The sequence below is a fragment of the Amblyomma maculatum genome, chromosome 1, assembly GCF_055883805.1.
Source record: "Amblyomma maculatum isolate TAMU_Amacu chromosome 1, ASM5588380v1, whole genome shotgun sequence".
NCBI lineage: Eukaryota > Metazoa > Arthropoda > Arachnida > Ixodida > Ixodidae > Amblyomma > Amblyomma maculatum.
Window position 1 is genome coordinate 231,947,079 of NC_139344.1, and position 27,698 is coordinate 231,974,776.

At 46.5% G+C, this 27,698-nt stretch overlaps 1 protein-coding gene across 4 annotated transcripts in view; it reads right to left on the minus strand.

Annotated features, from left to right (window-relative positions):
- The window catches only part of LOC146205891 (uncharacterized), a 92,421-nt gene that overhangs the window by 55,625 nt on the left and 9,098 nt on the right, over positions 1 to 27,698 (minus strand). For 2 of the 4 annotated variants that reach the window (XM_084590554.1, XM_084590553.1), the window contains 3 exons: positions 17,241 to 17,297; positions 3,580 to 3,672; positions 542 to 634 (listed from right to left, as the gene is read on the minus strand). In XM_084590554.1, the coding sequence (XP_084446680.1) occupies positions 542 to 634; positions 3,580 to 3,672; positions 17,241 to 17,297 (243 nt within the window). The remainder of the gene's footprint in view (positions 1 to 541; positions 635 to 3,579; positions 3,673 to 17,240; positions 17,298 to 27,698) is intronic. The other 2 variants (XM_084590556.1, XM_084590555.1) reach the window with 1 other exon arrangement.

Sequence of the window (27,698 nt, forward strand, 5' to 3'; positions counted from 1 at the left end):
TACACAATGAAAACCAGTTTAAGAACTGAACCGATGAGAAACTACCTTGAAAGTGTTCACAGTAAATCAGAATTGTCTGAAGTTATGGAAGCCGCAAAACATTCCGCTATCGCACTGAGGGTGCGACTACGGCAGCAGCCTCCACTGGACTGCAGCTTGCATGAGGAGTTTCTGAGAGGGGCCGGAAGAGGAGGGTAGCGAGTCCGGGGTCTCCGAGAGTGGTTGCGCCGCTGTGGAGTGAGGAGCAAAGTCCTGCTTGCCCGCAACCGTTGCCCAAGTTAACCTAGTCTTGCCTTCCATCACTGCGCTCTTCGGTGTTACCGCTAATCTAGTTCACTAATCACTATAGATATAAATAGTTCCAGCTACCAGCGCACGAGAGCTCGCAAGCAAGCGTGTGGCAGCGACGGGCACACACTGCTTGCCTCATTTCTTTTTTCTTTGTCCTCTTATTTTTGCTCAAAGCAGCAGCTGAGACAGCTGCTTTGCCATAAAACTGCCATGAAAACTGAGTTTTCAAGTTGAAGAAAGTAACACATACCTGTCCCGCAGATGCCTCGCCCACACCTCCAGTCTCGTTCTGCAGATGAGGCGGTGACATCAGCTGTGTGCTGCTGTCATTAGTTGATGAGTTCTGCAAGCGAGCAAAGCAAGAAAATAAAATATCTATGCACAAACTTATGTACCGTTTCCTCAACAACAATGCATGTTTTACCGTCGGCCAAGCATCACTGGGCACGTTGAAAATGAAGGGATCATGTCGCTCACCAAAAAAAAAGTATGTTCTTTCCCAAGGTTTTGCTGCTTGCTAGCACTATTTCCTTTCATTGATTGAAGCAAGTTCGTCGATAGTGCTCCCTGTGTGTGACATGGATGACGAGCACTCCCTTTTTCCTTTTTAGGTGTGCGCATGTGCAATGCTGTACACTCAAAATCATCGCCTGTGACCAAATCCGAATTAGATATATAAGACTATGCACAACTGTGAAAAAGGCTGACCGCCGAAGAATTGACGCGTTTGAATTGTGGTGCTGGAGAAGACTCTTGAGAGTTCCTTGGACTGCCAGAAGATTAAATCAGTCGATATTGTCGACCATAAACCCTGACTGCTCATTGGAGGGTCAAATTCTGAAGTTAAAGCTCAGCTACTTTGGTCATCTGATGAGAAGAGAGGAGTCGCTGGAAAAAGATTTGATGTTGGGAAAGGTTGAGGGTCACCGGAGAAGGGGTAGGCAGCGAACGCGATGGTTAGATGGCATCCTCGAGGCACTGCAGATGAAGTTATGTGATGTTAGGAAGATAGTGAGAGACCGGAAAGAGTGGCGTGACATGGTCCATAGGGTCACGAAGAGTCGGACACGACTGAACGACTGAACTGAACTGACAACTGTTCAAACCAAAACGGTCATGTCACTCACTGACCTTGATATAACGAAATTCTTGCAGCCGAACATTTCACCAAATCGCGAATTTCGTTACGTCGAGGTTGCCATGATTTAGCTGTCCAAATAAAGTAACAGGTTTGTGGAACACTGCTATTAGATGGGAACTTGTAAATTACGATGCATGAAATAAGCAAGAAACTCTAGCAGTAATAGCTCTAACAAGGGCACCAGATGTTCTTTTGTTTATCAAGGGTATAGTGAGTGATAGCACACGGACGCAAACACATCACTTTTCTCTGCGCGCGCAAAGCAGAGAGCACAACACCTAGTATTCAAAGCCACCGCCAGATGTCACCATTGATATGATGATCATCATATAATGTTTGCAAACGGGGACTAGAGTCTCTAACAGCCGATCTAGGGACAGGACGCTGTTGTATGTTCGCATCACTCACGCCGGCGAGGCTACCTTGGCCATGCCAATCTTTCGCTCAGACCTCACATATGCGTACTCTATTACTGAACCTACCTCTCACTTTTGCCGCTGAGAACTTGAAGAAAAAACAAAAAAAAGTTAGTCGCTAGAGCATCGCTTCGTTTTGCAGCATCGCACTCCACAGCTCATTTCTTGGCAGTGGGCCAAGATGCTACGCAGCAAGAACGTCGTGGTGTCTCTTGACATTAGCTCTACGGGTCGGGCACAGGTTGGGGGGAACAAACTTCGCAGTGCAAGCGGCCTTGGCAGGAGAGCCAGCAGTGGTTTGCCTGGCTTGTCCAATTGCGCAAGCCTGGTTTTCAGTAGGTTTGCTTTATCACAAAGCGCTTGGAGTGAAAGCACCAACGCCTTTTGAAGCAAACAATGCTAAATTCAAGCCGGCATCATGATCGCAGCTGACCGCGTGCTCTTTGATGATTGGTTGATGGAAGGATGAACAACTCTGGAAAAAAAAAATTGTCAACTTTTCTCCCATATTGAACTCTCCCCTCAAACTGATGTCAATTTTTATTTATAAAAAGTGGGTTCATTATTCGAATAAATATGGTATTTCCGGTTAGCGCTTTGCCGTTCCGACCGGCCAGTGACGTCATGGCATGACGTATTCAGAAGCTTATACACCAAGAGTTAATTTTACTCACAGATTCCATACTGCAGCCAAGATCAGCACGTAAAAGGGCAAGTACAAAATGTGGTCTGTCTCGGCTAAAGTTTCAGCTCTCATGAGATCGTCATGCTGGCTGCTGGCACATGCATGCGATGCATGAGAACTTTGTTGATTTGTTAAGTGCGGCATAAAACTACTTCGTTAAATTGAGAAAAAATACATGGCTTTCAATAGGACAGAGACTGGGAAATAAAAAAAATTTCATTACTTTGAGAATTTCATTACACTGAGGCTCGTTATATCGAAGTTGGACAGTATATGTTCCTTCCAAAGGATCTACTGCTTGCGTTCCTTGCTTCTCCCCTTTCAAAAAGTCCTTGAGGTTTGCAGACAGCCATGAAGGAGTGGCCTGCTGGAACCAACCAGTGCTTCGGCTCCATTGCCTTGATGTTTGCAGACAGCCATGGAGGGGCTAAACCTCAGCAAATCGTGTTTGACCGCGCTTCGAGTTTCCGCTCTGTAAACTAGGTTCATACGGATTGAACTCCAGCAGCCAACGCCCACAGTCACCATAAGCAAGACTGCCACCGCCCGCTTCCATCAAGGCTTTGTAGAATATCCTTTCGGACATGTATGCCAAGTCTGCGACGTGTGCTTCCATCACAATTAAAACCTGGTCAGTGGTCCAATGATTCCCACACTCCCATGATATCAGCTAACGTTTGACGTTCATTTCAGCAGCTTTGAACTCTTTTTTTATTTGTCTGCCTTGTTGTTTCATTTAGCTCGGAATGAAAACATTTCAGCAGAGATCTACCTACTCTGCAAAAAAACTAGAAAATAAAGATTGCAACACTATAGCCAAAGAGTCGCGAGAGAAACCGATGCTTCGGTGCCGACCTGGCACCTTCTTCAGTGTTGACTGGGTGGAAACAAGAGACAATTTTTGTAACTTCAAAGGGTTTTATGTTGATTCATATCACATTAGGTCAAACCTTCATTCAAGTCGTTTCATTACAACAGTGGTTAACTCTATCGGAAAACTTCACTTGCGAAAACTGAGCTTTCAAGTTGATGAAAGTAACACATACCTGTCCCGCAGATGCCTCGCCTACACCTCCAGTCTCGTTCTGCAGATGAGGCGGTGACATCAGCTGTGTGCTGCTATCATTAGTCAATGAGTTCTGCAAGCGAGCAAAGCAAGAAAATAAAATATCTATGCACAAACTTATGTACCGTTTTCTCAACAACAATGCATGTTTTACCATCGGCCAAGCATCACTGGACACGTTGAAAATGAAGGGATCATGTCGCTCACCAAAGAAAAGTATGTTCTTTCCCAAGGTTTTGCTGCTTGCTAGCACCGTTTTGTTTCATTGATTAAAGCAAGTTTGTTGACAGTGCTCTGTGTGTGACATGGGCGACAAGCGCTCCATTTTTCCTCACCTCCTGCCTTCAAGTGTGCACATGTGCAATGCTGTACACTCGAAATCATCGCCTGTGGCCACATCGGAATCAGATATGTAAGGCCATGCATAACTGTTCGAAATCTAAGGGATCATATCGCTCATAAAAGGTTTATATTACTTCTTTAGGTTACTATGTTACTCTGCCCGTTTTTACATTCCACAATAATGATACTGCATTGGTGGTTATCCTGTGCTCACGGACATGCTTGTCGATTGCTTACAACTGTTTCTGTACGCCTAAATTGCTTCTTTTGTGAAGACACTGAAGAAAATTCTGGCCGTGCAGTTCAAGAAAACTTTGCTATCCATGAATCAAGACAACTAAGAATATTACCGGAGCGTCCCATATTGAATGAACAACATTTTTCGAGCACGTTGCTGAACTACATAACTAGTCAACAATAAACAATATCTTGGCAGTGAAAATCGACATTTGCAAGAAATAAAGCAGTAAGACATGTGATCAGCAATCAACAAGTTTCTAACATAATGAATGAATATCTTCATTCTATATTCACCCACACTGACAGTGTCAAGGAAGCTACATCTTCTCTATGTCAAATTTCAGACTTCATATCTTTTGAAGGAGTGCTTTTCTTATATTCAAGAAATCTTCTGAGGGCCAAAAGACATATCAAACTCTTTTTGTTCACTGTCATGCCGAGCCTGTTGCGCAGATCATCTTAACATCTTAACGGCTATCTTTTCTTTTTCTGCAAGCACGGCAACTTTACCTGATGGACAGCATGTGGGTCTTGTCAAAGAATTCCACAGGAAGAGTGACCGCTTAAGTGTGTAAAATTATTGTCCCATTTCACCGGTCTGCTGCAAAAAAAAAACACTACAACGCATCATCATTAACCATATTAGGGACTTTCTTGAATATAACAACTTGCTGCCTCCACTTCAGCATGGGTTTCAAAAGGGACTATCGGCATGTATGCAACGTTAAACAAATGGTCCCGAAATCGCTCATATGCTTGATTCTGCTATGGTTTGGTTGAATTTGATTAATTTCAGCGAAGCATTATTCACATCCTTCACATTCCTCTGGTAATTTTGGGCTGTCACAGTAAATATTAAATGGTGTTTTGTTATTCTGAAGCACTCATTAGACAATACAAGAGTTATATGCTTAACAAGAAGTAGAAAAACAGCTAGCGGGAGCGGGCCCTAGTAGCGCACTCAGCTGTGGGTGAGGCAAAACAGAGGGTAAATGTGGGCAGTGAAGCATTTGAATTGTGTTGGGTTTTGCCATTGCCTGATTGGAAGTGCTTGCCACTGCCACTCCAAACCAACCATGGTTATTAAAAAAATTTTCTTCTGGCCACACAGCTTCTCAAGCACTAGCAAGGAAGCAGCCACACTCGACCGTTTCCTTTCATACTGCAAGATGCTCTAGCATCGTGTTGTGCTAATGTAACTTTCTTCAATTTCTGACCCGCCAGTGAAGCTCGGTAGTCAGTAATCACAAGCCAGGTATTCAGTAATGCAGCGCTACCACCATGACCTTCATGTTGCTCACTGGCAGAAGCGAACACGGGACGCGTCCTTTTTCATATTTGGGAGCATTTGACTGCCACAAGAAGGCTACATCCAAAACATAGGACTAATACTCTTCTAAATGTATGCTTTAATAATACAGCATGTACCCAACGGTTTTCTCGACAATCTCAAGACGGAAGCCCAGAACAAAAGCAGTTCTCCGAGGAACACTAAGCTACCGAATGCGCTGAAAGCTTCCGAAAAAGGGGAAAAAAAATGCAAATAAGTTTTATTTCACAAATGAAAAACCTTATGAGCAGCCACCATCAACAGCATACATGGAAGCACCTGAAGGCAGTGAACAGCTGAGGACATGGGGTTGATATTCTCGTGTGACACCAACAATGAATGGTTCCCACAACAGCCAGCAGGTCTTGAAAAAAATCTGAAAATTCATGTTAAAATATCTGCCATACCAAATGAGCTCAATTTGTTTGAAGAATTATAACCTGATGTATGTTGAGTAAAATGCTATAATCAGTTTATATTCAAATATTATCTCATGGCCTCTCTAATGAGCATCCACAGCAAGATTTGTTGCGTGCAGTATCAGTGGAGACGCAACACGCTAAAACAAAACAGTCGGTGTGAATGGGTATGGGGTGCATTTAAACTAGATACTGATTTTGACATAAGCATAATTCTAGAACAGGTGTTCAAGTAGCTGCCATGCAGACCAGTAACCAAACCAATAACCACTCGATATGTACAGTGAACAACTTCCAGTAGACAGTGAATGCAAACTTTCTTGTGCAATTAAAAACAAAATTTCAAATTCAAATTTCTGCTGCTTCAGATTTCTATTCGTGAAAAAGCCACTGAAGCCCATACTAGAAGCTACGGCATGCACAGCCCTGAACTTGTTTGTTCATGTGGAAGACCTTCAAGCAACAACAACCTAACCTAACCTAAAAGAAGTAGTCAGCTTCCAGGACTTTATGGCATTCAAGTGCGTTAAGGTGCAGTACTGAAAGTTTGTGCTCCTCACAAAGTGTACTCTAAGACAAGATGAAAGCAAAGCTAACGCGCGTGGAGGAGAATGGTGTAATCACGCACCAGTTCTTAAACATAGTGAATTTGTCCACTCTATTGTGATAATAACAATAGCAGCAAAAAAATGGAACAGAACCTCAGTGCATTGCTGAAGGCAACACTATTACATACCAGTTCCTCAGGAGGTCTTCACAAGCCTAAATGACTCTCGAGTGCTCTCAGCTCTCGAGTGCTCTAAGCTCTCCATGCTAAGTGTATTTTGGCAACTGACTCGGCAAGTTCATGGCTTCATCCACTCGCTACTGCAACAACCAAGGGTCACTGCAGTACCGAATGGTAGTACTTGAGTACTACCATTTGCTACAGCCCCTAAGCTGTTCCAGCAGGCTAGTGACAAGGTATTTAAAGGCCAGGCCACTGTGAAGTTGTGGTTGCCCCATGCCATATGCATGACATAGTGGTTACCTCAAGGACACCCAAAAAGTACACCACCAATCTCAGAAATGTTCTGGCTAATGCTAGAAAATAAACCTGAAGCTCAACAAATCAAAACTGAAGTTAGGGCTTCCAGCACCAGCATTTTGAACCTGGGACATCAACTTGGGCTAACTCCAGACGCTGACAAAGTGAAATCCATTGAAGCCATGTCTGTTCCACCAAGAACTCAGAACTGCAAAGACTCTTAGTAATGGTGACCTATACGACAAAGCTCATCCCCAACATTTTGGCAACTTAGAGCCCTCTGCATGAGCTTTTCAAGGCAGATATAGCATAACACTGGACAAGACCGAGCACACAAGCTTTCAACCTGATCAAACGGAAACCCACAACAGCACCTGTGTTACATTACTTTGACCAATTCCAATCAAAGTTTCAAAAGATCCTTGCTAGAATGGCATAGGATCAGTCCTCTTGAAAGAAGGCAGACCAGCTGCATATGCTTCTGCAGTTTTCACATCTCCCCAACAGCATTATGAACAAACAGGGAAATAATTTGCAGCTGTGGAGTTGGCATGCGAGCCATTTCTTTATTATGCTTCTGGCCAGAGACAAAGGACATAACAAAAAGGTGGCAGCAGCTCAGCTCACCTAACCATGGTTATGCAAGCGAAAGCTTTGGTAGGCCTGGCAGGGGTGCAACAGGTGAAGTATGATTTGGAGCAATTTTTGCAGCAGGAAAATCTTAGTCTTTGAGCAGTAAAATCCAAATTTGGAGCAATTCATAGGGGAAGAACTGTATTTTAAGGCAAAAATTTATGTTTTGGCACCTTTAAAAGAGAAGAAACCTTACTTTCAGCACAAAAAGAAAAAAAGAAAAAGATGTGAAAATAGGACCATATGAATGTGAAGCAAAGAAAATGAAGCAAGAGTTGCCTATCACCAGCGCTTGGTAGATTTCCTTCAAGAATCCGGCCTGCATATATACTTGTAGATAAGATTTCTGCAAGCAGGCTAAAAAAAAAGAATGTGAACCATAAAAACCAAGAAGGGTCATGTTTAAAACTTTGGGGAACAAATAAAAAATAGAAACAGCTACAAAATGTTTTTTTTTTTTTTTTCATCATGCGTGGCTCAACAACCTTAATCACGGGATCTTACCTTGCTCGCAAGGCTCATTAAACAATGTTTTACTGTCCACAAAGTCCACAGCATTGGTCGCGCGAGGGCGACTCTAGAACAGCGCAATTCGAAGGCAGCTGTGACTGTGAAGAGCCTATGCCCAAGAGTGAATACACCATCAAAAAGAAACCAAGAAGTAAAACGTAGATTCAAAATCAAGCACACACAAAAAAAAAAAGTTGTATGCAAGCAATCTTCAAAAAGCAAATTGTAAGCAAACAAAACTGGCGAGTGCGTCTTTGGCCCATGATTTACACTTTCTAGGGGCAGGTGACGACTTGATAGTTTTGACTTAGTTGATATTGCCTAACACGAGATGGGCGACGACTCGAGATGTTAGGTTATATACTTGAACTTCGTGCAAAAAGCAGACTATATTAATTTGCAGTTCCAGCAGCTATAAATGTTACTCTTGGCAGTCTTGGACTTCGTCGTGGCATTATGGAATTCAAAATCTAAGACTGCTGTGCATTTCCCGACTGGCTGAGGCCCGAAACAAACTTTTCAATTGCTTTCTCAGAAGTTGTAACTGATGCACCTGCTACACTACCTCACAATGGAAACGCTAGTCTATCGATAAGACAGCATAAACAACCTCGCGGTGCATAAATAGCCCAACGGATTACTGGCAAATCTGAGAAAAACATGCGACATGTGCATTGAAAACATTAGCACATAAAACACAAACGCACAAGTAGAAACAAAACACAGTATGCACCTGCTCTGCTGCCTTACCTAAATAAAGCCTTGCAAACAATTACACTGACCATTTTAGCAGCAAATATGCTGACCCAAATCGACGGAACTAGTTTGCAGCACCTGTCAAATCTGTTTCAGTCGAACTCACTGAAGGCATAGACAAAAAAAATCTGACAATACAATTTCTCAGCACTGACAAGCACGCATGCAGCTTTCTTTTGTTGCAATTAGTTCTATCTCCATGACTGGATTGGACTGGCCCAAGGTGAGATGAGAATACAGCTGTCCAATGTGACACCTGTTTTACGTCCAATCTAGTGCGACTGCAAAATTCGCGGCTAGTTGGGGCAACTTGGCACAGTGTGGCGCAACTTTTACCAGGTTTCACGCTTATGGCACACTGTATTATCAATTTCGCACTACCTGTATCAAAATGGCGAAATTGGTGTAGCTGTTGCACCCCTGGCCTGGTTATACAGAGCAAAAGGCCGGTTAAGCATAGTTAGACAAAGTTTAGCATTAGTTCACCTTTTATTGTTCAAGCAATGATCAATCTCGGTTAAGCGTAGTTAGACAAAGTTTAGCATTAGTTCACCTTTTATTGTTCAAGCAATGATCAATTGTTCAACACTGGGTAAAGCTTTGTCTTTTGTGCCGATTAAAATAAAGACCTTGATCGGCGGAGAAGTTAGCCACAGTTTGAGCGTACGAAACTTCCATGTCACACACAAGCAGGAACTTGTGAAACACCAGGTCCAAATCGGTGTTCCACTGTTGACACATTTTACCCCCTGTCTCTAAAGACTAACCATTTTCACCTTCAGTTACTGCTGTTAGTCTGGCACACTTACTTCCACAGTCATTAGCAAGCGTTTGTTCCCTATGCACAATATTTGCAGAGTGCACAGATTCAGCCTGGCATTTTCGATTCACAGCACAACAACTAGTACCTGCAACCTGTTCTTCCATAGCTTTGTAAAGCAATGCGCAGCATCTCATATCAGGTGAACGGCGAGACATGTGGTTAGGCGGAAATGTGATGCGAAGTGAGCACGCAGTGGAACGTATCGTGGTTAGGCGCACCTGCCAAGAAAAAGCGCCTCGAGGCCAGGCACATGCTTTCAAGGTCATTTGCCTAGAAAGGGCGAAATCTGCGAATGTCATCAAGATTGCAAAGGCAGAATTCTGTCCTGGCTTTAGTGCTCCAGCACGAAGCTCGAGTATGTACCAGGGAAAACGCTGACTGATGCTGATGCACTCGGTCCTCAAACCCTGAATCAAAGATTCAAACTTAAGACAGTGATTTAGGACTGTTGGTGGCAAGTCTCGTACAAGAAGATTCAAGAAGCAATAAGTCATGATCCAGCCTTGCAGATACTGTATTTACTCGCATAATGCTCGCACTTTTTCCCTGAAAAATTGATGCGAAGTTAAGGGGGTGCGATAATTCATCATCATCATCAGCCTGACTATACCCACTGCAGGGTGAAGGCCTCTCCTCCCATATTTCTCCAATTAAACCAGTCCTGTTCTAGCTGCATCCACTTGACCCTTGTGAACTTAACCTCATCTGCCCACCTCACTTTCTGCTGCCCCCTGCTACGCTGTTCTTTTTTTGGAATCCACTTTGTTACCCTAAGTGACCATCGGTTATGCTCTCCGCGGTAGTGCGGTTGCCATGCTCTAGAGCGTATACGATAGCTTTCATCTTAAAAGAGTATAGACACTTCATTTTTGAGTTTGTTTTTTTATCTTCTCTAATGATTGATAAGACATTTCTGTAAATAGATATCTGCCTACAACTGCTGAATAATATATAATCGAATTTTCTTTTCTCACCAGTCTCGGTTTCAACAGCTGAGCAATGGCTGTGACGTCAGAGTCAAGTCTAGGTCATGTTAGATGAATAAAACAGCGATATAATAATTCCTGTATCGTTTTAATCCACCAGAGCACGAAAGGTAGCCTGCCTCAAGGACAGGAATTACAAACGGCGAAGAGTCAGTTATTATATCACTGTTTTTTCATGCCGCACATGACCTAGACTTGATTGTGACTGCTGCTGCTGTGCTCTTGGCTGCTGAAACCAAAACCGAAACTGGAGAGAAAAGAAAATTCAATTTAAAATTACTTAGCAGATGTAGGCAAAAACTGCGTGGCGATTCATATACAGGAATGCCTACGCATCATTAACAAAAAGAAAAATGCTATTTGGTGTCTATAGTCCTTTAAAAGCAGCTGTACAGCTTGCGCCCCATCGCGATGCAGCATCAAGAACACAGTAGACAGTGGAACAAAACCACGCAGACGAAACGAAAGAAAAATGAAAATTTGGCATGGAGATGCCTCACAAACTCGTGGGACAGACTAAATAATGAGCATAATGCATGATGATGATGACGATATATCCGAGCACACTATCGCTGCCTGGTAGCGCAAGCATACAACTCAGCCAGCTAGTTTCAGTAGCGCTCCAAATATGGCGCTTGCTACTACTGGCAGACGACTCTCGAGGCAGTAACTGTGGTGGTGCGATAATTATGCGAGGGAAAAAAATTTCCATATTTGATAGCCAAGGCAGGCAATATTCGAGTAAATAAAGTATTAACCAAGCACACTGAACAGTGATGGCCAGGTCACCTTTCTGACCTTTCTTTCAAGGGTAATTTCTATTAATTTTTAGTTGCAATATGGATTGCACCCTAATCGCAACAATGGGCATGCTGCTGCTCTCTTATTTGTGCAAATAATGCTGTTTCTAACTGGCATGGGGTTGGAACATTGCCACACATGTAACATGTACCTTTGTGATGATTGCGTGCTAACTCTATCTCCCGACTGGGACTTTTGCTTATGTTCACCTTAATTAACCTTCCCTTTTGTAGCTCAAAGGGAAGCTTTTGGCTGGAAATTTATTTTGCAGTTGTGATAGTTCATTCGCCGGCACTCATTTCATAATTAATAGCTCTTGAAGCTTGCTGGACGCACGTTTGTATTCTTTTCAAGTTTAGTAAAGATGGTAGTTCGTGGGAACTAAAACACATCAGTCTGCAGCCAGCATTTCGTGAAGAACCCAGCATACCTGCCCACAATATTGCAGCAGCTCAAGGTGGGTTCAGACGAAGGGACCGGAGCGCGGATGGTCCGCGCGCTTTAGCAAGTATCTGGTGCCACGTGACCAGGCGTCTGCGCGTCGATCCGGCCGTCGAGCATTCACACGAAGCCAGCGGACTATCCGCGTGTACCCTCCTCCTCAGCACTGGTGGCGCGCTGCCGAAAACCTTTCTACCGAGAATTTCAACATGGACGACGAGGAAGCGAAAAAGCGTTCATTTATTGCAAGCGTTCTTTATTGCAAGCATCTTCAATATTCCATATCGGTGGACAGCTCTCTACGAGCGCTAAAAACGTGACTGCTGCTTCATCACTGAGCGCTTTGTTCGCTACTTCACCCATAAGAAGCACTAGAAACCGAGTAAAGCTACAACTCTGGCAGAACCACAAGCACAAACACAAAAAACGATGCACTGCTGTGAACAAAGAGCGAATGACGCAGCGCATGCACAACAAACAATACCCCGCTCGAACTGAATACGAGACAAAAAGCACGGGCGTAGCAGCGCGGAGGTAGCAACAATAAAGCAAAAAGAGCAAAAACAATCCCGGTCCGCGCGGACTGAAAAAGGCGCTTGGCAAATTCAGTCCGCTCCTCAATCCGGAGCCCCGGACGGCCACGCCGCGCTCTCACCGTCGCTCAGAGCAGTGACGTCAGCGTCACGTGGGGCGCGGGTAGCGATGACGCGCACGGATTGTCCGCACTCCGGTCCTCCCGTCTGAACCCACCTTTACAGACGGTCCATGGGAGGAATATCAAGAAGTGACAAGTGTAGATTTACTTTTTTGGTTGTTTTCCAGCTTTTCATTTCAACCTAGGTAACGCAAGTTAGGTAATTGCATGGCACAAAATGTTCAAACAAAGCTTTTCACCTGTTACAGATGAGACAAAAATGCTGTGATGCCAGCCATAATAAAGAAAAAAAAGCATCTTGAAATGCAAACTTTAACAAGAAAGTTTAACGATCACTGAATGCTTTACAGCTATCTTCCTGTTTCATAACAAGCATAACTTACAATATGTACAAGCTCCACGTGTAGGCATTATGAAAAATCGAAGTAAATAGGTAGCGTTAGGCGATAGGACATGAAAATGTAAGAAGGCACCTCTGAGCAAACGGTGTTGCTGCACTCGCTTCTTGAGCTAACATTCAAAAGCAGTAATAGATAATGCCACAATTGTCGAGTGCGATATTCATCTGTCATGGTGGCGGTTCAGTAATGCGGAGCTCTCCACAACCAATCAATCAAACGATCAATCAAACAGATCAATCAATCAGATCAATCAAACAGGTCCGTCCGTCCGTCCGTCTATCTATCTATCTAAATTTCACACCACCAGCGTCGTTGTGGACTTGCTGCGCCACCTAGGTTGTACTTCAATCATCATCATCAGCCTGATTATACCCACTGCAGGGCGAAGGCCTCTCCCATATTTCTCCACTTTAACCCGGTTCTGTGCTAGCTGCATCCACTTGACCCCTGCGAACTTCTTAATCTCATCCGCCCACCTAACTTTCTGCCGCCCCCTGCTACGCTTTCCTTCCCTTGGAATCCAGTTTGTTACCCTCAGCGACCATCAGTTATCCTCTCTTCGCACTACATGTCCTGCCCATGTCCATTTCTTCTTCTCAATTTCTACTAGAATGTCGGTAACTTGAGTTATTCCTCTGACCCACTCTGCCCGCTTTTTATCTCTTAATGTTACCCCTACCATTTTTCGTTCCATAGCCCTCTGGGTTGTCCTCAACTTAAGTAGAACTCTCTTGGTTAGCCTCCACGTTTCAGCCCCATAGGTGAGTACAGGCAAGATGCAACTGTTGTATACTTTCCTCTTGAGTGATACCGGTAAGCTGCTAGTCATAATCTGCGAGTGCTTGCCAAATGCGCTCCATCCCAATCTTATTCTTCTTGTTATTTCTCATGGTCCGGATCTGCGGTTACTACCTGTCCTAAGTAGACATATTCGCCTACTACTTCCAGTACTTCGCTACCTAATGTAAACTGCTGTTCCTTCCCGAGGCTGTTGAACATTACCTTAGTCTTCTGCATATTGATTTTCAAGCCTACCTTTCTACTTTTCCTGTCTAGGTCATAAATCATTATTTGCAGTTCACCCCCCGAGTTGCTTAGCAAGGCAATGTCATCAGCAAATAGCAGATTACTGAGGTATTCTCCATCTACCCTTATCCCTAACTGCTCCCATTCTAAGTCGCTGAATACTTCCTCTAAACAAGCTGTGAATAGTACTGGGGAGATTGTGTCTCCTTGCCTAACACCTTTCTTTATGAGAATTTTGTTACTTTCTTTATGCAGAACTATGGTCTATATATATCTTCCAGCACTTTCACATACGGCTCGTCTACCCCCTGGTTTCGTAATGCCTGCATCACCGCCGATGTTTCAACTGAGTCAAATGCTTTTTCGTAGTTAATGAATGCTATGTATAAGGGCTGGTTATATTCCGAGCATTTTTCTCTATCACCTGAATGATGGTATGGATATGATCGATAGTAGAGTACCGTTTTCGAAACCCTGCTTGATCCTTTGCTTGATTGCAGTCTAAGGTTGTCCTGATTCTATAAGCGATTACTTCAGTAAATACTTTATACGTAACAGACAGTAAGCTGATTGGTCTGTAATTTTTAAGGTCCTTAGAGTCCCCTTTTTTGTGAATGAGGATAATGTTTGCATTCTTCCATGGTTCCGGTACCGTCAATGACACCAGGCACTGCGTATACAGGGTGGCCAGTTTTTCTAGCACGGTATCCCCCCCCGTCCTTCAGCAAATCTGTAGTTATCTGATCCTCTCCAGCTGATTTCCCCTTTTTCTCTTCGGCTACTTTGACTATCTTTTCCATAATAGTGATCACTGTACAGCAAAACCATGTTAATATGTACCCACATACAGTTAAACTTCACTTGAACGAACTTCAAGGGACCTTAGGAAAATGTTTGCTAAAGTGAAAGTTCGCTGAACTGAAATTTTGCAGCGCTTTTGAACTTAGGACTGCAGTGGTCTTGGCCTCAGTCACTGTGTGCAAGCTCCCGTGAACCTCGTCCGGCACAGCGGTCTGCTGGGCAGCAGAGGCATTCATTTCCTCCAACCAGATCATTCCTTCCACAGATCACAATTAACCAGCATATATAAGTACGCCTTTCTTGGAGCTAAGAAGCTTCGTAGGGCTGAAGTTGTGGCTATGGGTGGCTATGACTGTGGATCCAATTAAGCATGCAAAGATAGCTGCAATTCCGCTGGATACAAGCTTGTTTAGATAGCCAGTTAGGCTTAGAGCTAAATGACGGCCAGCTTTCGTCACGCGCTAATAAAATATGTCTCTCGAAATATTCAGTAAAAGGTGCACGTTGTTCTGGTTTAAATACTCAGTATGGCGTGGGAAACACAAGATGACGTTATAGAAAATGTTCGTAGAACTGAAATAAGCAACAATTGAAGTTCGTTAAAATGAAGGGCGTTTGCATAGCGTTCAATGGAGCTTCGGCGGGGGAAATTAATAAAGTTCGTACTACTGAATACTTCGCTTAAGTGACGTTCATTCAAGTGGTATTTTACTGTACTAAGTAGTTGCGAGAATTCTCCAGCTTAGCCACCATTGAAACCCATGTATTGGCTGATTGCTTAAGACACAGTGGCTCACGAAGTACTTACCCCTTAATGCATATCAGCCTTCGCAGGTTTGCTGGCTGTGCTGCGACTTGAAACGGGTTCTGCCGTTCCGGAAAGCATTATCACGTGCGGACTGCCAGCGATACAACATTGCGGCCATTTTGGCCACGTTCCGACAAATGATGCAATGTTCATGTCAATAGGGAGCCTAGGAAGCTTCGGCTACAATGGCGTGAACGCATCGCCTAGTAGTATTGTCACCAACGCTATCGCGATAACCATCATTATCATACTGCTCACGCACGGTCGTGCTGCTTGCTCCTGCTAACCTCTCACTGCAGGTGCTGTTGCGTTGTGGATGTGTTGTGTGCAGGTAGCGTGCATTTTGTGGAGGCATCTTTTGTTTGAAACTGGTGCTATGCGAAGCACAATGCAGTTGTGTTAGTGTGTGTGCGAACGGTCGGCACTATATATGCTGAAGCCTGCTCGACCGAAGTATCGTTCATTCTACTAAAAATAGAGCTATGAAGAGTGCACTAGCGCGTGCATGAAATTTGCTTACCCCCAGTCTCGCCGTTGTTGAGACTGATGTTGTTGCCGTACAACCACCACGGCGACAACTGAAAATGACGAATTTCTGGTCGGTAGCGCACCAATAAATGCACATATGTATGTGTATTCGTGGAAAATTTACTGTGCCTGAATTTTTCTTATTTTAGACAGTGAATAATGGCAAAATTTTACTGGTTTGTTAAGGTATACTACAGGTTAGTGCATACTTTTCCCGTGCCTCCACTAACTACTTATTAACGAGGTTTTACTGTACATTTATTTTCCACACATATTGTATTTTTTTCACATGGTGGCTATTTTTGAAATGCCTTTTAAGTTGAGGTTGTGGCGTGGAACACTCCCAACATAGCGCCAGCCTCGTGAGCAACAATCAGTTGCAAAAAATCTATTTCAGGCGGTTCCGCTGCCTACGGAGCAGATTTGTTGGATGCAATCAGCAGCAGCAGCTCCCTAGACCGTTGTGCCGTTGAAGTTTGATTCAGATAGTAAAAACTTAGCAACAACAGCCGGGAACATCGGCGGCTGTGCGCGCGCAAATTTTGTTTTCTGGTTTTCGTTTGTTTGTTTTTCCTTGGAGCTTGTTCAGACCTTGCAAAAATGTCACAACTGTTATTTTTCTCATCTATAGTGATTCGACACATATGAGGAGACATGCATCCACCATCACAAAAAGTGGTTCGGCCGAGTAGGCATCTGGGCATCGACCTTGGACTGGAGAGCACACAGACACAGTTCGCCAAAGCTGCGGACTTCTGCAAACTATTTTTCACATCACAAGTTCTAAATGCCATATGCCTGAACATCAACAACTATGCATGTACATTCCCCGACCAAAACTTTTGACTCCTGAATTTTCCAACATGCTTGCTATTATCACTTTTTCCCTTCAAATATCAGAAGAAAAAAAGATACCTTAGAAACAAAGGGCCTTAATTAGATAATAAGGACTTCTTAAAGCCTACAGCGTGGCGCACACAAAATAATAAGGAAAAAGTGTGGAAAAACTGACATTAAAGTGGTGTCTTCACTAACCTGAGTAAACTGGATCACCAGTAAATGACAGCCTAACTTTGTAAGATAACAAGGAGGGCCACTAAGTCCTGCCACTCACCTCTCTTCCTTCCTGATCATCACTTGTCATGGCTGCATCACCACCACGATTCTCTGCCTGCACCATAGAAGAGCAGTGTGATATTACAAGTCTGCTCCATCATAACAAATGCACTAGCATTCTGTAGGTAAAAATAGTAATGTTCCTTAACTGAAACATGGAAAAAAAATGCTCAAAGGGGCGCCATGACGTTCGCCAGACCACTAATTCCAGCCGGCCTCTAGGTTCTTTACAACTTCCCGATGCCCCAAAGCCCAATCATAACAGCGAAATGGTAGCGCCTAATATTTTAATCCGCTTCAATAATCAGTGTTTTGGCAACGATGTGAGCGACACACGACGGCGAAGTTCGTTAACGGATATGAAGTTTCCTTCTCGCTTGGGTGCTGCTTCGCTGATTGGTTGAGCACTCACTTAAAAATAGTAATGTTCCTTAACTGAAACATGGAAAAAAAATGCTCAAAGGGGCGCCATGACGTTCGCCAGACCACTAATTCCAGCCGGCCTCTAGGTTCTTTACAACTTCCCGATGCCCCAAAGCCCAATCATAACAGCGAAATGGTAGCGCCTAATATTTTAATCCGCTTCAATAATCAGTGTTTTGGCAACGATGTGAGCGACACACGACGGCGAAGTTCATTAACGGATATGAAGTTTCCTTCTCGCTTGGGTGCTGCTTCGCTGATTGGTTGAGCACTCACTTAGCTTTAGATTTTACAATACATTGTTCTTCTAGTTACTATACAGAAAACAAATAAAAGGTGTTTTAATTCCGCATATGTTCTTCAAGTGCTTATAAAGATAGGGACTGTAAACTGAGGTAAATGCGGTATTGTCAACAAGCACAGTGGAGCGTCTGCTTGCTGTGATCGATGATGATGATGCTGACTTTGCCCTTTGTAGCGGGACACCGCTATCGCTGTTGCCTTTTGTCGTGGCAGAGCCACAAATTAAAAAAAAAAAAAAACAGAAAAAAGTCCGCCAATTCGCTGTCCAAGCTCTACGGTCACAAGAGCAAAGGTCACTCCCGCAGGCTCTTCAAATTCCAAGGCAGCTGACAACGTTCGGATCTCAGAGGTCGACAAAATCGCTGGACAGTCCAAAATCATGTGGCTGATCGTTTCTGCCAAAGCTCCACAGATGGCACTAGTTGTGTCGAGATCACTCGTGAAGCGCACTCGCTTCATGGGTAATCCCCTTGCTTACCCTGTACAGGTACAGGGTAGGCTTTGCCTTAGCTCGTGTACGCCATTTATCTGTCTTTGCCTTTTGCACTCGTTCTCGAACTTTCGCACAAGTAGCGCTCGAGTGATCCATGACAGCAGCAGCGATGAATGGCGGTGGAACACCAAAACGGCGGCACAGATTTGTCGACCCTCGGGTCCACCTCGTCCACACCCTGCAATTGGATTGGAAGACATTTATTGTCAGCATTGAATGATATGTGGGCACTACACTAAGATGGTAAAGATGGTGTGGAGCAGAGTCTGGTGGGCTAGGCTAGCTTTAGGCAGACAGATGCCGGTCCTCATTGCACAGCTTTTGCTAAAAAGTGCAGTTGCAGGTTGAGTTGGACAGGCAACCATGGTGAATAGCTTCCGATACGTCAGCAGACAGCTGCATTTCTCATAGGTTCCGCCAAAGTCGAGCGCTGGGCGAGTGAAATGGGAGAGGGGCTCCCTCACACCAGCTCAGACATGCTGTTCTTTTTTTCTTGTATTTAGAATTTTATGAAAAAACCTCTCGTTTCCGCATGCCAATTTTCGTAGTTCTTTTTGAACCGATAACGGTGTAAAAAACTTAGCGGTTGGCTGGAATTAGCGGCCTGATGAATGTCACCGTGTCCTTTTAATCATTCACTAGGGCACCAAATTTTTTTTCTGTGCTTGTGCAGGGACCTTGTATGAAGCGATGCTTGCTGGGAGGGTTTGATTATGGTTTAACATAGGAAGGCGTAGTGCCACGTTGCCGCTAGCAGCAGACAACTCAGTGCAGTCAAGCTGCCATGAGTTGACCAATCGTCTTGCCGTTTTTTTCACGGTCCACCAAGCAGACACTTGATTACTTAAGCGCTCATCAACGTGCATGCAAAAGTTTTGCAAATTCTTCACGAATGTGCGAGTGGACACTGTACCTGAATGATCAAGTACGCTAGGAAGAAAAATGGCAAAACAGTGCAGCGTGGACCCATTCATACTAACTGCACTATGGATAGAGACATGTGGCCGCGTGTCGACATCGCTGAAATTCATGAATTTCTAGTTCCTAAGACTAATTTAGTACTAGCCCGGATTGGCGTCGATGTTACCTGTTACCTGTCGATGTTAACAGTAAGGCCAACGTCACTCAGACAGATCCTTTACCTTCTCATACTCACGCAAGTGTATTCTTTGAACCCTGCAGAATGCGCAGTCTGCCTGTCCGGTCTTTAGTTTCTGCGTTTTGTTTTAGTTTGGCTGTTAAAAAGACTATGAAATGCCTAAAATGAAGTAAAGCAAATCAGTAGAGAGATAGGTACTCCCTCACAAATCAATTCATCGCAAGAATGTTTCAGCTAGCTTCATTAACACCGCAGATATCGGCGATTACAAATGGTGCTCCTCCTCTCCCCCCTCATCTCAACACTCCCAGACACCAGAAAAAAATGAAGAAAACAGCTTGGGAACTCCTCCCGCCCATGAAGCGTCATAGGGTGACACTCAGTTCGCAGACTTCCGGTTGTCGCGCCTGCTTTCGTGAGCATCGACCATGCATTCATCGGTCTGTTTTTCCCTTCTCATCTGCGCTTGCATAGCTTTCAACCTTATCTCGTGTCTTCCTCGGCCGCCGGTTTCTTCAATCTCTTGACCTCTCAGAATTGGGTGCGACAGCAGTCAGAACGACCCAGGGCGTTCGCGAGCGCATGCCTGCAGGTGGACAGGCTGCTGTCCACACACACCGGTGGCCGCCGTGGAGGAGCACTTTCTTTCATATCCCTATCTCATTCAGCACAAATTAGTGTGCACTCCTACCGAGTACGGCTTTCTACAAGACCCCTTTCTTCTCTCGCACTGCTGGGGTCAGTCTCCGGTGTCTGTAGCTTTGGTACTGTCTTCTGCGGTTTGACAAATGGCGGCCGGTCTCCTCACGGAGTTGACGCGATAGCATCGACTTTGCATGGATGCTGGCAGATGAGTGTGCAAGTTGCGTGCAAACATGTCGTTTTTAGCCAGGAGCGCTTTCATGATGGTCGGCGAGAGGCATCTCTTGTGATGCATAACGAATGGAATGTATACTCATATCATCGGCGAGAGCACGGACTGATTGATGATCACAACAAAGTTTGGATATAGGATTACAGGTGAGCACGAATTATTCGTCCGCAAATCTTAAGAACTGAGATTACCAGGAACGGTACGCTGTAGTTTCTTTTTAGGTCCTTTTGCATACCGTTTAGGAAGTGCCAATGCGTAACGTGTATGCGTTTTATCTCATATATACGCATCATCCGAGCCAGAATCGACGGCACAAATAATCAGCAAAGCAGCTCGGCACAACCAGTTCGGTAGCGTAGGTAGTCACCAATTTCCGCAGCTACACGCAAGAATCATGCACAGGAACACGTGAACAGCTATGCTAGAAAGGCAGCGAAACGACACATTCCAAAACGCCGTCCACCGTGGCTTCGATGCCAAACAAGTAAGGCCTAGCGATGACCAAGGAGCAGCGCACGACCTGAGTGCAGTCGGCTGCAGCGCTCGCAGACAATATCTCTGCGGTAACCTGGTGGCATCCGGTGCACTTAACCGGTACGAATTTGTGTACTTTCACTATGAAGCTGATAGTAGACCTCTTTTTTGACGCACACTTCATTTATTTATCAACACGCCACACAAATGGTCCATGCTGCAAAGACAAGACGGGACTACAGTATGCTGTTGCTGTACCGTCGGTCGGTACGCGAAAGCTGATGCCGCCTATTTTACGCGTTGCTCCTGAAATATGACCTGAAGCAGAAATGTACAATCGGTATGATGTTAAATCAGACCAGCTCATGCTCTTTTCACACTCTGGCACCGATATACACTTTCAATCAGTCACCACCACCTTCTCGGTTAACATTGCGAACCAAAGCGCCAAGCACAGTGCATGCAGCACTCAAGCAGACTATTTTTGCAGCTACCGGAAGTGCGTCCGTGACTTAGTGGCCGCCGTGACTGCAGTCAATGGCAGATTGTCGTGGCCTGTCACTCGGTAGTTGTGATGAATGTACTCAAGGCAGAATAGTTTCAAATCTCACCGCCACGCGAGAACCAAGCAGCCCGCGAATTTCAAAAACACAGTTTTTAAAAATTAATAATAAGTCGCTGCCTTTGTTCCAAGGAGTTGTACTTTGGGGGAACGCTCGGAAGCATTCGTTCTACACATTCAAAACGTTTATCAGTGATCTTTCTAGGCATTTCATACCCCCTTTAAAGCCCACCACAGCCCATCACAACACCAACACTTTTTGCGAGCAGTAAGCAACTATGTAAACTCAGTTGTGTTGTAAATGCGGAGGCTGCGTTGTCTGCTGCCAATGACAACAACAAGGCGGACTACCCAACATGAATCATCCATGCAAGCTCTGTAAGAAAGCATATATGAGCTGTCTATAAGAATTTTCTACATTTAAACATTGCTTTATAGTGCGGTGCTGAACTCTTTCCTTACCGCACCACTATGATTCAATCAGCAGTGATAGAAAAACTCGAAGTTCAAATTTCGCATCACCAGCGTCGTCGTGGGTTGGTTGGTTTGTGGGGTTTAGCGTCCCAAAGCGACTCAGGCTATGAGGGACGCCGTAGTGGAGGACTCCGGAAATTTCGACCACCTGGGGTTCTTTAACGTGCACTGATATCGCACAGCACACGGACACCTTGCTTTTCGCCTCCATCGAAAAACGGCCGCCGAGGCCGGGATTCGATCCCGCGCCCTTGGGAACAGTAGTCAAGCGCCGAAACCACTGTGCCACCCCGGCGGGGAGCGTGGTCGTGGGCTTGCTGCACCACCTAGGTTGTATTTCAATCACTGTATTGTATCAATATTGTACTGTATCAGTTATGTTTGAAATTTTTCTTACTTGTTACTGACTTCTTACTGGTTTATCGTGCTGCAGTTGGTATTTGATTTGTGACATTGTGATAGTTTGGTTGTATTATTGGGTTAGAATGTCCTAAAGCAACAGAGGATATTGAGATACTAGCACCGTAGCCGCTGAGCCACTTGTGATAATAAGATGCCATATAAGTTGTATGTAGCACCAGTAACTGCCATCATTCCTAGTCATGTGTGTAAAGTCTTCATAATTATCATTTTCTCCCTTGTGCATATCGTGCTTTGTGCCTTGTCTCATTGTTGTCTCAACTTCGCATTCTGATTTATCTATTATGTTTAATAATTCAAGGTTCTTAAGTGCCTTGTGGCCTCCCCTCTCTAAGATCACATAACCCATATGACTTCATTCTCTGGAACTGGCGTCACAGACTATTCTTCACAAAAGCTTTATTTATGTTGCCTGTATGAATAGTCTTATCCTATTGTGCAGCTCACTGTTTAATTTGTGCTCCTATATATTGTTGTGGGATGCTGTGCCCGCCTAGAGATAGACACAGAAGAACAGAGGACACCAGGCAAACACCACTTGCCCCGGCGCTCTTCTTTTGTTCTCTAACCCTCGTGCTGGCGCCGCGCGCTCGTCTCACGCTCGTCCCGCGCCTCTTTTTTTTCTGGCGCAGCGCTTCTCGGCGCTCGCCGCGCGTCGGAGGGGGGGGGGGGGAGGGGGGGAAGAAAGTGTCGGTGAGCTGTTGCAGGCGCTCCACTTACGGGGCGGTATTTCGTGGGGAAGGCAATGAGGCAGCAGGCGACGACAGTAGTGATTACCCGGTATCCAAGTGGTGATGACCCGGTATCTATTAACATATCGCTTCATGTTTGACACATGCTCCGTGAAAATATGGTGCACACTGCATGGTCGATGCTCGGGGAGGTCTTCGAGGTGATTTGTCACGTTGCTGAGCCGTTCAACGATACGGTAAGGGCCACGGTATCGGGGCATGAGCTTCGTGGCACGGCCAGTCGGACGGATGGTGTGGCGAACAAGGACCAAGTCACCGGACCGGAAGGAGGGAAGTGGTGGTGCTGCCGCACTGGCCCCTTGAATACGCGCATGAGCCGTGAGAAGGTTGCGCTGAGCGTCGAGGCGGGCGTAACGAAGTCGTTGGGCGGAGTCAGTTGGTAACGCAGTCTGATGGGGAAGGCCCAACTGCACGTCGAGAGGTATGGAGGATGTTCTGCCATAGACGACTGAGAACGGCGTGACATGCGTTGTTTCTTGCCTCGCAGTGTTGAGTGCAAAAGCTGCCGCAGAAACAAAACGATCCCAGTTTCTGTGGGACGGAGCCACGTAGGAGGCGAGTATATCCGTGAGGGTGCGGTTAACACGCTCCACGAGGCCATTCCACTGGGGATGATTGACGGATGTAGCGGAATGCGCAATGCCAAAAGAGCGAAGAGCTCGCTCAAATTCATGGGACATAAAACAGCTCCCACGGTCCGTGATGAGGCGTCGGAGCACACCATGCCAAAGAACGAGATGCTGTTCCACAAACAAAATGGCATGAGCAGAAGAGGTGTCTGGAACGGCAGTGCTTCGACCCACTTGGAAAAGTAGTCGATCGCAACCAGAATATACCTGTTTCCGCTGCGCGTCTTCGGGAATGGGCCCAAATGGTCCAGTCCAACCAGTTCGAAAGGTGAACTCGGCGGCGAAAAAGCCTGCGGGGGTGGCTTGGTTATTCATGTGGACGGCTTCCGGTATTGGCACGTCTGACAGGACGCAACGTGTTCCTTGACGTCTCTGTGGACATATTAGGCCACCAAAAGCGCTCCGACACCCGTGCGTAGGTCTTGCCGCAACAAAGATGACCAACTGTGGGAGCATCGTGTAGGCCGCGCAAGACTTGCGACCGCAGTGTTGCTGGCAACCACACGGGTGGTCGACCACGGAGCCGCCTCACATGACAGAAGAGATTATCTTTAATTTGATAGACCCGGCGCAGTTAACGGAGACCTGCGCCGGCGGCGGTACCAAGGGATAGGACTATGGCCGCAATGTCGGGATCTTGCGTTTGTGCAGTCCTGAAATCCGTCAAAGCCGTCACGGGACAAGGGTGGCGAGAAAGGGAATTTGCATCTTGATGGGCAGAACCGCGCCGATGCACTATGGTGAAATCGTACTCTTGACGTTGCAGTGACCAGCGTGCAATCTTGGCATTTAAGTGTTTGGCAGACTGCAGCCAAGTGAGAGCGCTATTGTCCGTGACTATGGTAAAATGACGGCCTTACAGGTAGAGACGGAACTTCTCGACGGCCCAGACAACGGCAAGGCACTCGAGTTCCGAAGAGTGGCGGCGGCGCTCTACGTCGGAAAGCTGGCGGCTGGCATAAGCTAGAACTTTGTGGTCACCAGACTCGTCCTCCTGCAGAAGGACAGCGCCGAGTCCATCTTGGCTGGCACCCTTGTGGAGGACGATGGGGGCCGATTCGTCGTAGTGGGCCAATGTGAGAGGCTTGAGGAGGGCGTGCTTGACGTCAAGGAACACGAGCTGTTGGACCGGCGTCCAACTCCACGCTGCATTCTTCTTCAGCAGGGCGGTCAACGGAGCGCTTCGCTTGGCAAAGTCCGGAATGAAACGACGGAAATACGAAGCAAATCCAAGGAAACTTTTGAGCTCCTTGGCGGTGGTGGGAGCTTCGTAAGCCGTAAGCACTTTGTTTTTCAGGGTCGGAACGGATGCCATGCCGGCTCACAACGTGACCCAAGTACGTCACCTCTGCAAAACCGAAGAAACATTTCTTTGGTTTTAAGCAAAGCCCAGAAGAGATAAGGGCTTCGAGGACGAGTCTGAGTCGCATTTGGTGTTTTTCAAACATAGCCGCGTAGACAATTACGTCGTCCAGGTAGACCAATGCCATAGTCCACTTCATATTGCCTAAGACGCGGTCCATGAGGCGCTGAAAGGTAGCTGGAGCATTCGAGAGACCGAAGGGCATACGGTTGAACTGGTAAAGGCCGTCGGGAGTCACGAAAGCAGTCTTTTCAACATCATTGGGGTGAACAGGCACCTGCCAGTAGCCCGAGAGCAGATCTAGGGTGGAAAAATAATGGGCCCCCTTCAGGCGATCAAGTACATCGTCGAGGCGGGGAAGAGGGTACACGTCGAGGTGTGTAATAGCATTTAACTTGAGATAATCAACGCAGAAGCGGAGTGTTCCATCCTTCTTGCGCACAAGGACCACAGGGGAGGACCAAGGGCTACAAGACGGGGCAATGATTCCCTGGTCGTCAAGCATGTCGCATACATGCTGCTGGATGACTCTCCGTTTGGCTGGCGCTACACGGCGAGGTTGGTGATGAATGGGCCTGCGGTTTTCGGTGTTGATTCGGTGTTGGGCCCAGGAAGTGCACCCGAGTTCACCGACGCTTAGAGCAAAGCAACTGCGATGTTCGAGCAGCAAGGCCTTGAGAGAGGCAAGCTCCGCGTCGGTGAGGGTGGGGGCAAAGTTAAATGTTTCCCATGGTAGGACTGCCGGCGCTGGAGGGTGCTGAGGCGGTGCTTCAGGTTGCAGAGACGCAACCGGTGATCCGGAGTTCAGGATTGAGGCTGTACCCAATTGAGTGCCAGGAGTCAGCACGAGAGGTGCGCGGCTGACGTTAAGCATAAATATGTGGGCTTCTCCTTTGAGCACAGGCAGAAGGCTTTGAGGGGAGGTCATCTCACGAGCTGGAGCTGAACACCGGATGGGTTCGAAAAGCACGTCCGCTGTGATCGGACTGTCAAGCTTGGCATACACCCACATTGCCGCACCTGGTGGCAGAGTCACGGCGGACGCTACAGTCACGGTAGTGACGTCGATCGGCTTGATTCGACGTGGCCACTTCGTTGCGAGGTAATGCACAGATTCTGAGGCACGCTTGGTCGCCGACACCAGGGACTGCCACAGGGCGACACCGAGACTGGAAATCTGGCTAAGCCAACCCGGCCCACGCAGAGTTCGGCTCGCCCGTGGTTCTGTTGTGGTAAAATTAAGGACGACTCCGACTTGCTGGCACCACCCGCACCCGAGGACCACTGGCCAAATAGGGCTGTCTGCTATAACAAACTCGGTGGAGAGGGTCTTTCCGGGCGCTGTCAGATTGACGCTAACAAGTCCGACTTACTCCACCGGGGCGCCGTTAAAAGCTAAGAGCCGGGTTTTGGCGGCTGGAAGAAGCCGGTGGGGCTCGTTAACAATAAACGATTTGTCCAGCACATTGACAGCTGTTCCGATGTCGACCAAGGCCTCTACATGCCGGTCAAGCAGAGCGACGTCGACGAGTACGTAGGGAGCTTCAGTTGTTATCGAAGCCGACGAAAGGAAGGGACAAGGAGAACGAAGGAGTGTGGGGACGGACGTTATTCGGCGGAACGGTGCCCCCTGAGTTCTGCCAAATCGTTTTCCAACGTTGGAAGGCTAGCACAGTCCCTCGCATAGTGCCCCCTCAGGCCACAGCGGAAGCAGGTCGTGCGGGTGTCGTTACGCCCGCGTCGGTTAGAGGCCACCGTAGGGACTGCCAATCGAGGAGTCTGCACCGAGACGGTGTGCGCGGCAGACGGTGACGACCCCCGCGTGGCCAACAAAGTCAATTCCGCCTCAATGGCGAGCGCCATGGCGGCGCGGACGGACTCAGGATGCCCAAAACGAACCAAGCGCTCCACCTTAGGGAGTCGGATGGCGTCGACAAACGCCTTGATGCCGACCAGGGCCACGACGTTCTGAGGTGCCCCCGGCAGCGACTGCAGAACCAGGCGCTCAATGGCGGCGGCAAGGTCCTGGTATGTCTGCCCGGGCTCTTGACGACGGGCTCGCAGAAAGTGGTACTGCGGACAGGGTCGACCTGAAGCACTGTAGTGGTCGGACAGGAGGCCCACCAGGACGGTGTAAGAGCCCAGCTGGTCGGGCGGCACGTTCTGCAGCAACTCAGTTGCGCGGCCTCTCAGTTTGGAGACGAGCATCCATGCCTTCATTTGCTTGTCCCAGCCTCTCGCCGTCGCAATACCTTCCAGTTGGATGCGGTAAGCATCCTCCGAGATAGTGGCGTCAAACGTGGGTAATTCCCACGCCGAGCGCATTACAGTCGAACCCGGATATATCGAACTCGAAGGGGATCGCGAAATAGTTCGATATATCGATAATTCAATATACAAAAATCGGCTTGTGACAGCCCTTACGATGCGAAAAAACGATACCGTATTTGTCGCGTAATCAACCCACTCGCATAATGAACCCACCCTCCACTTTTGCACCCGAGAATTTGAAAAAAAAAAAAAAAAGCGTTAAGGCCAGCTCGCTCAAATGCAAGAGATTGAGCGATCTCAGCGACGAGCGGCAGCGACA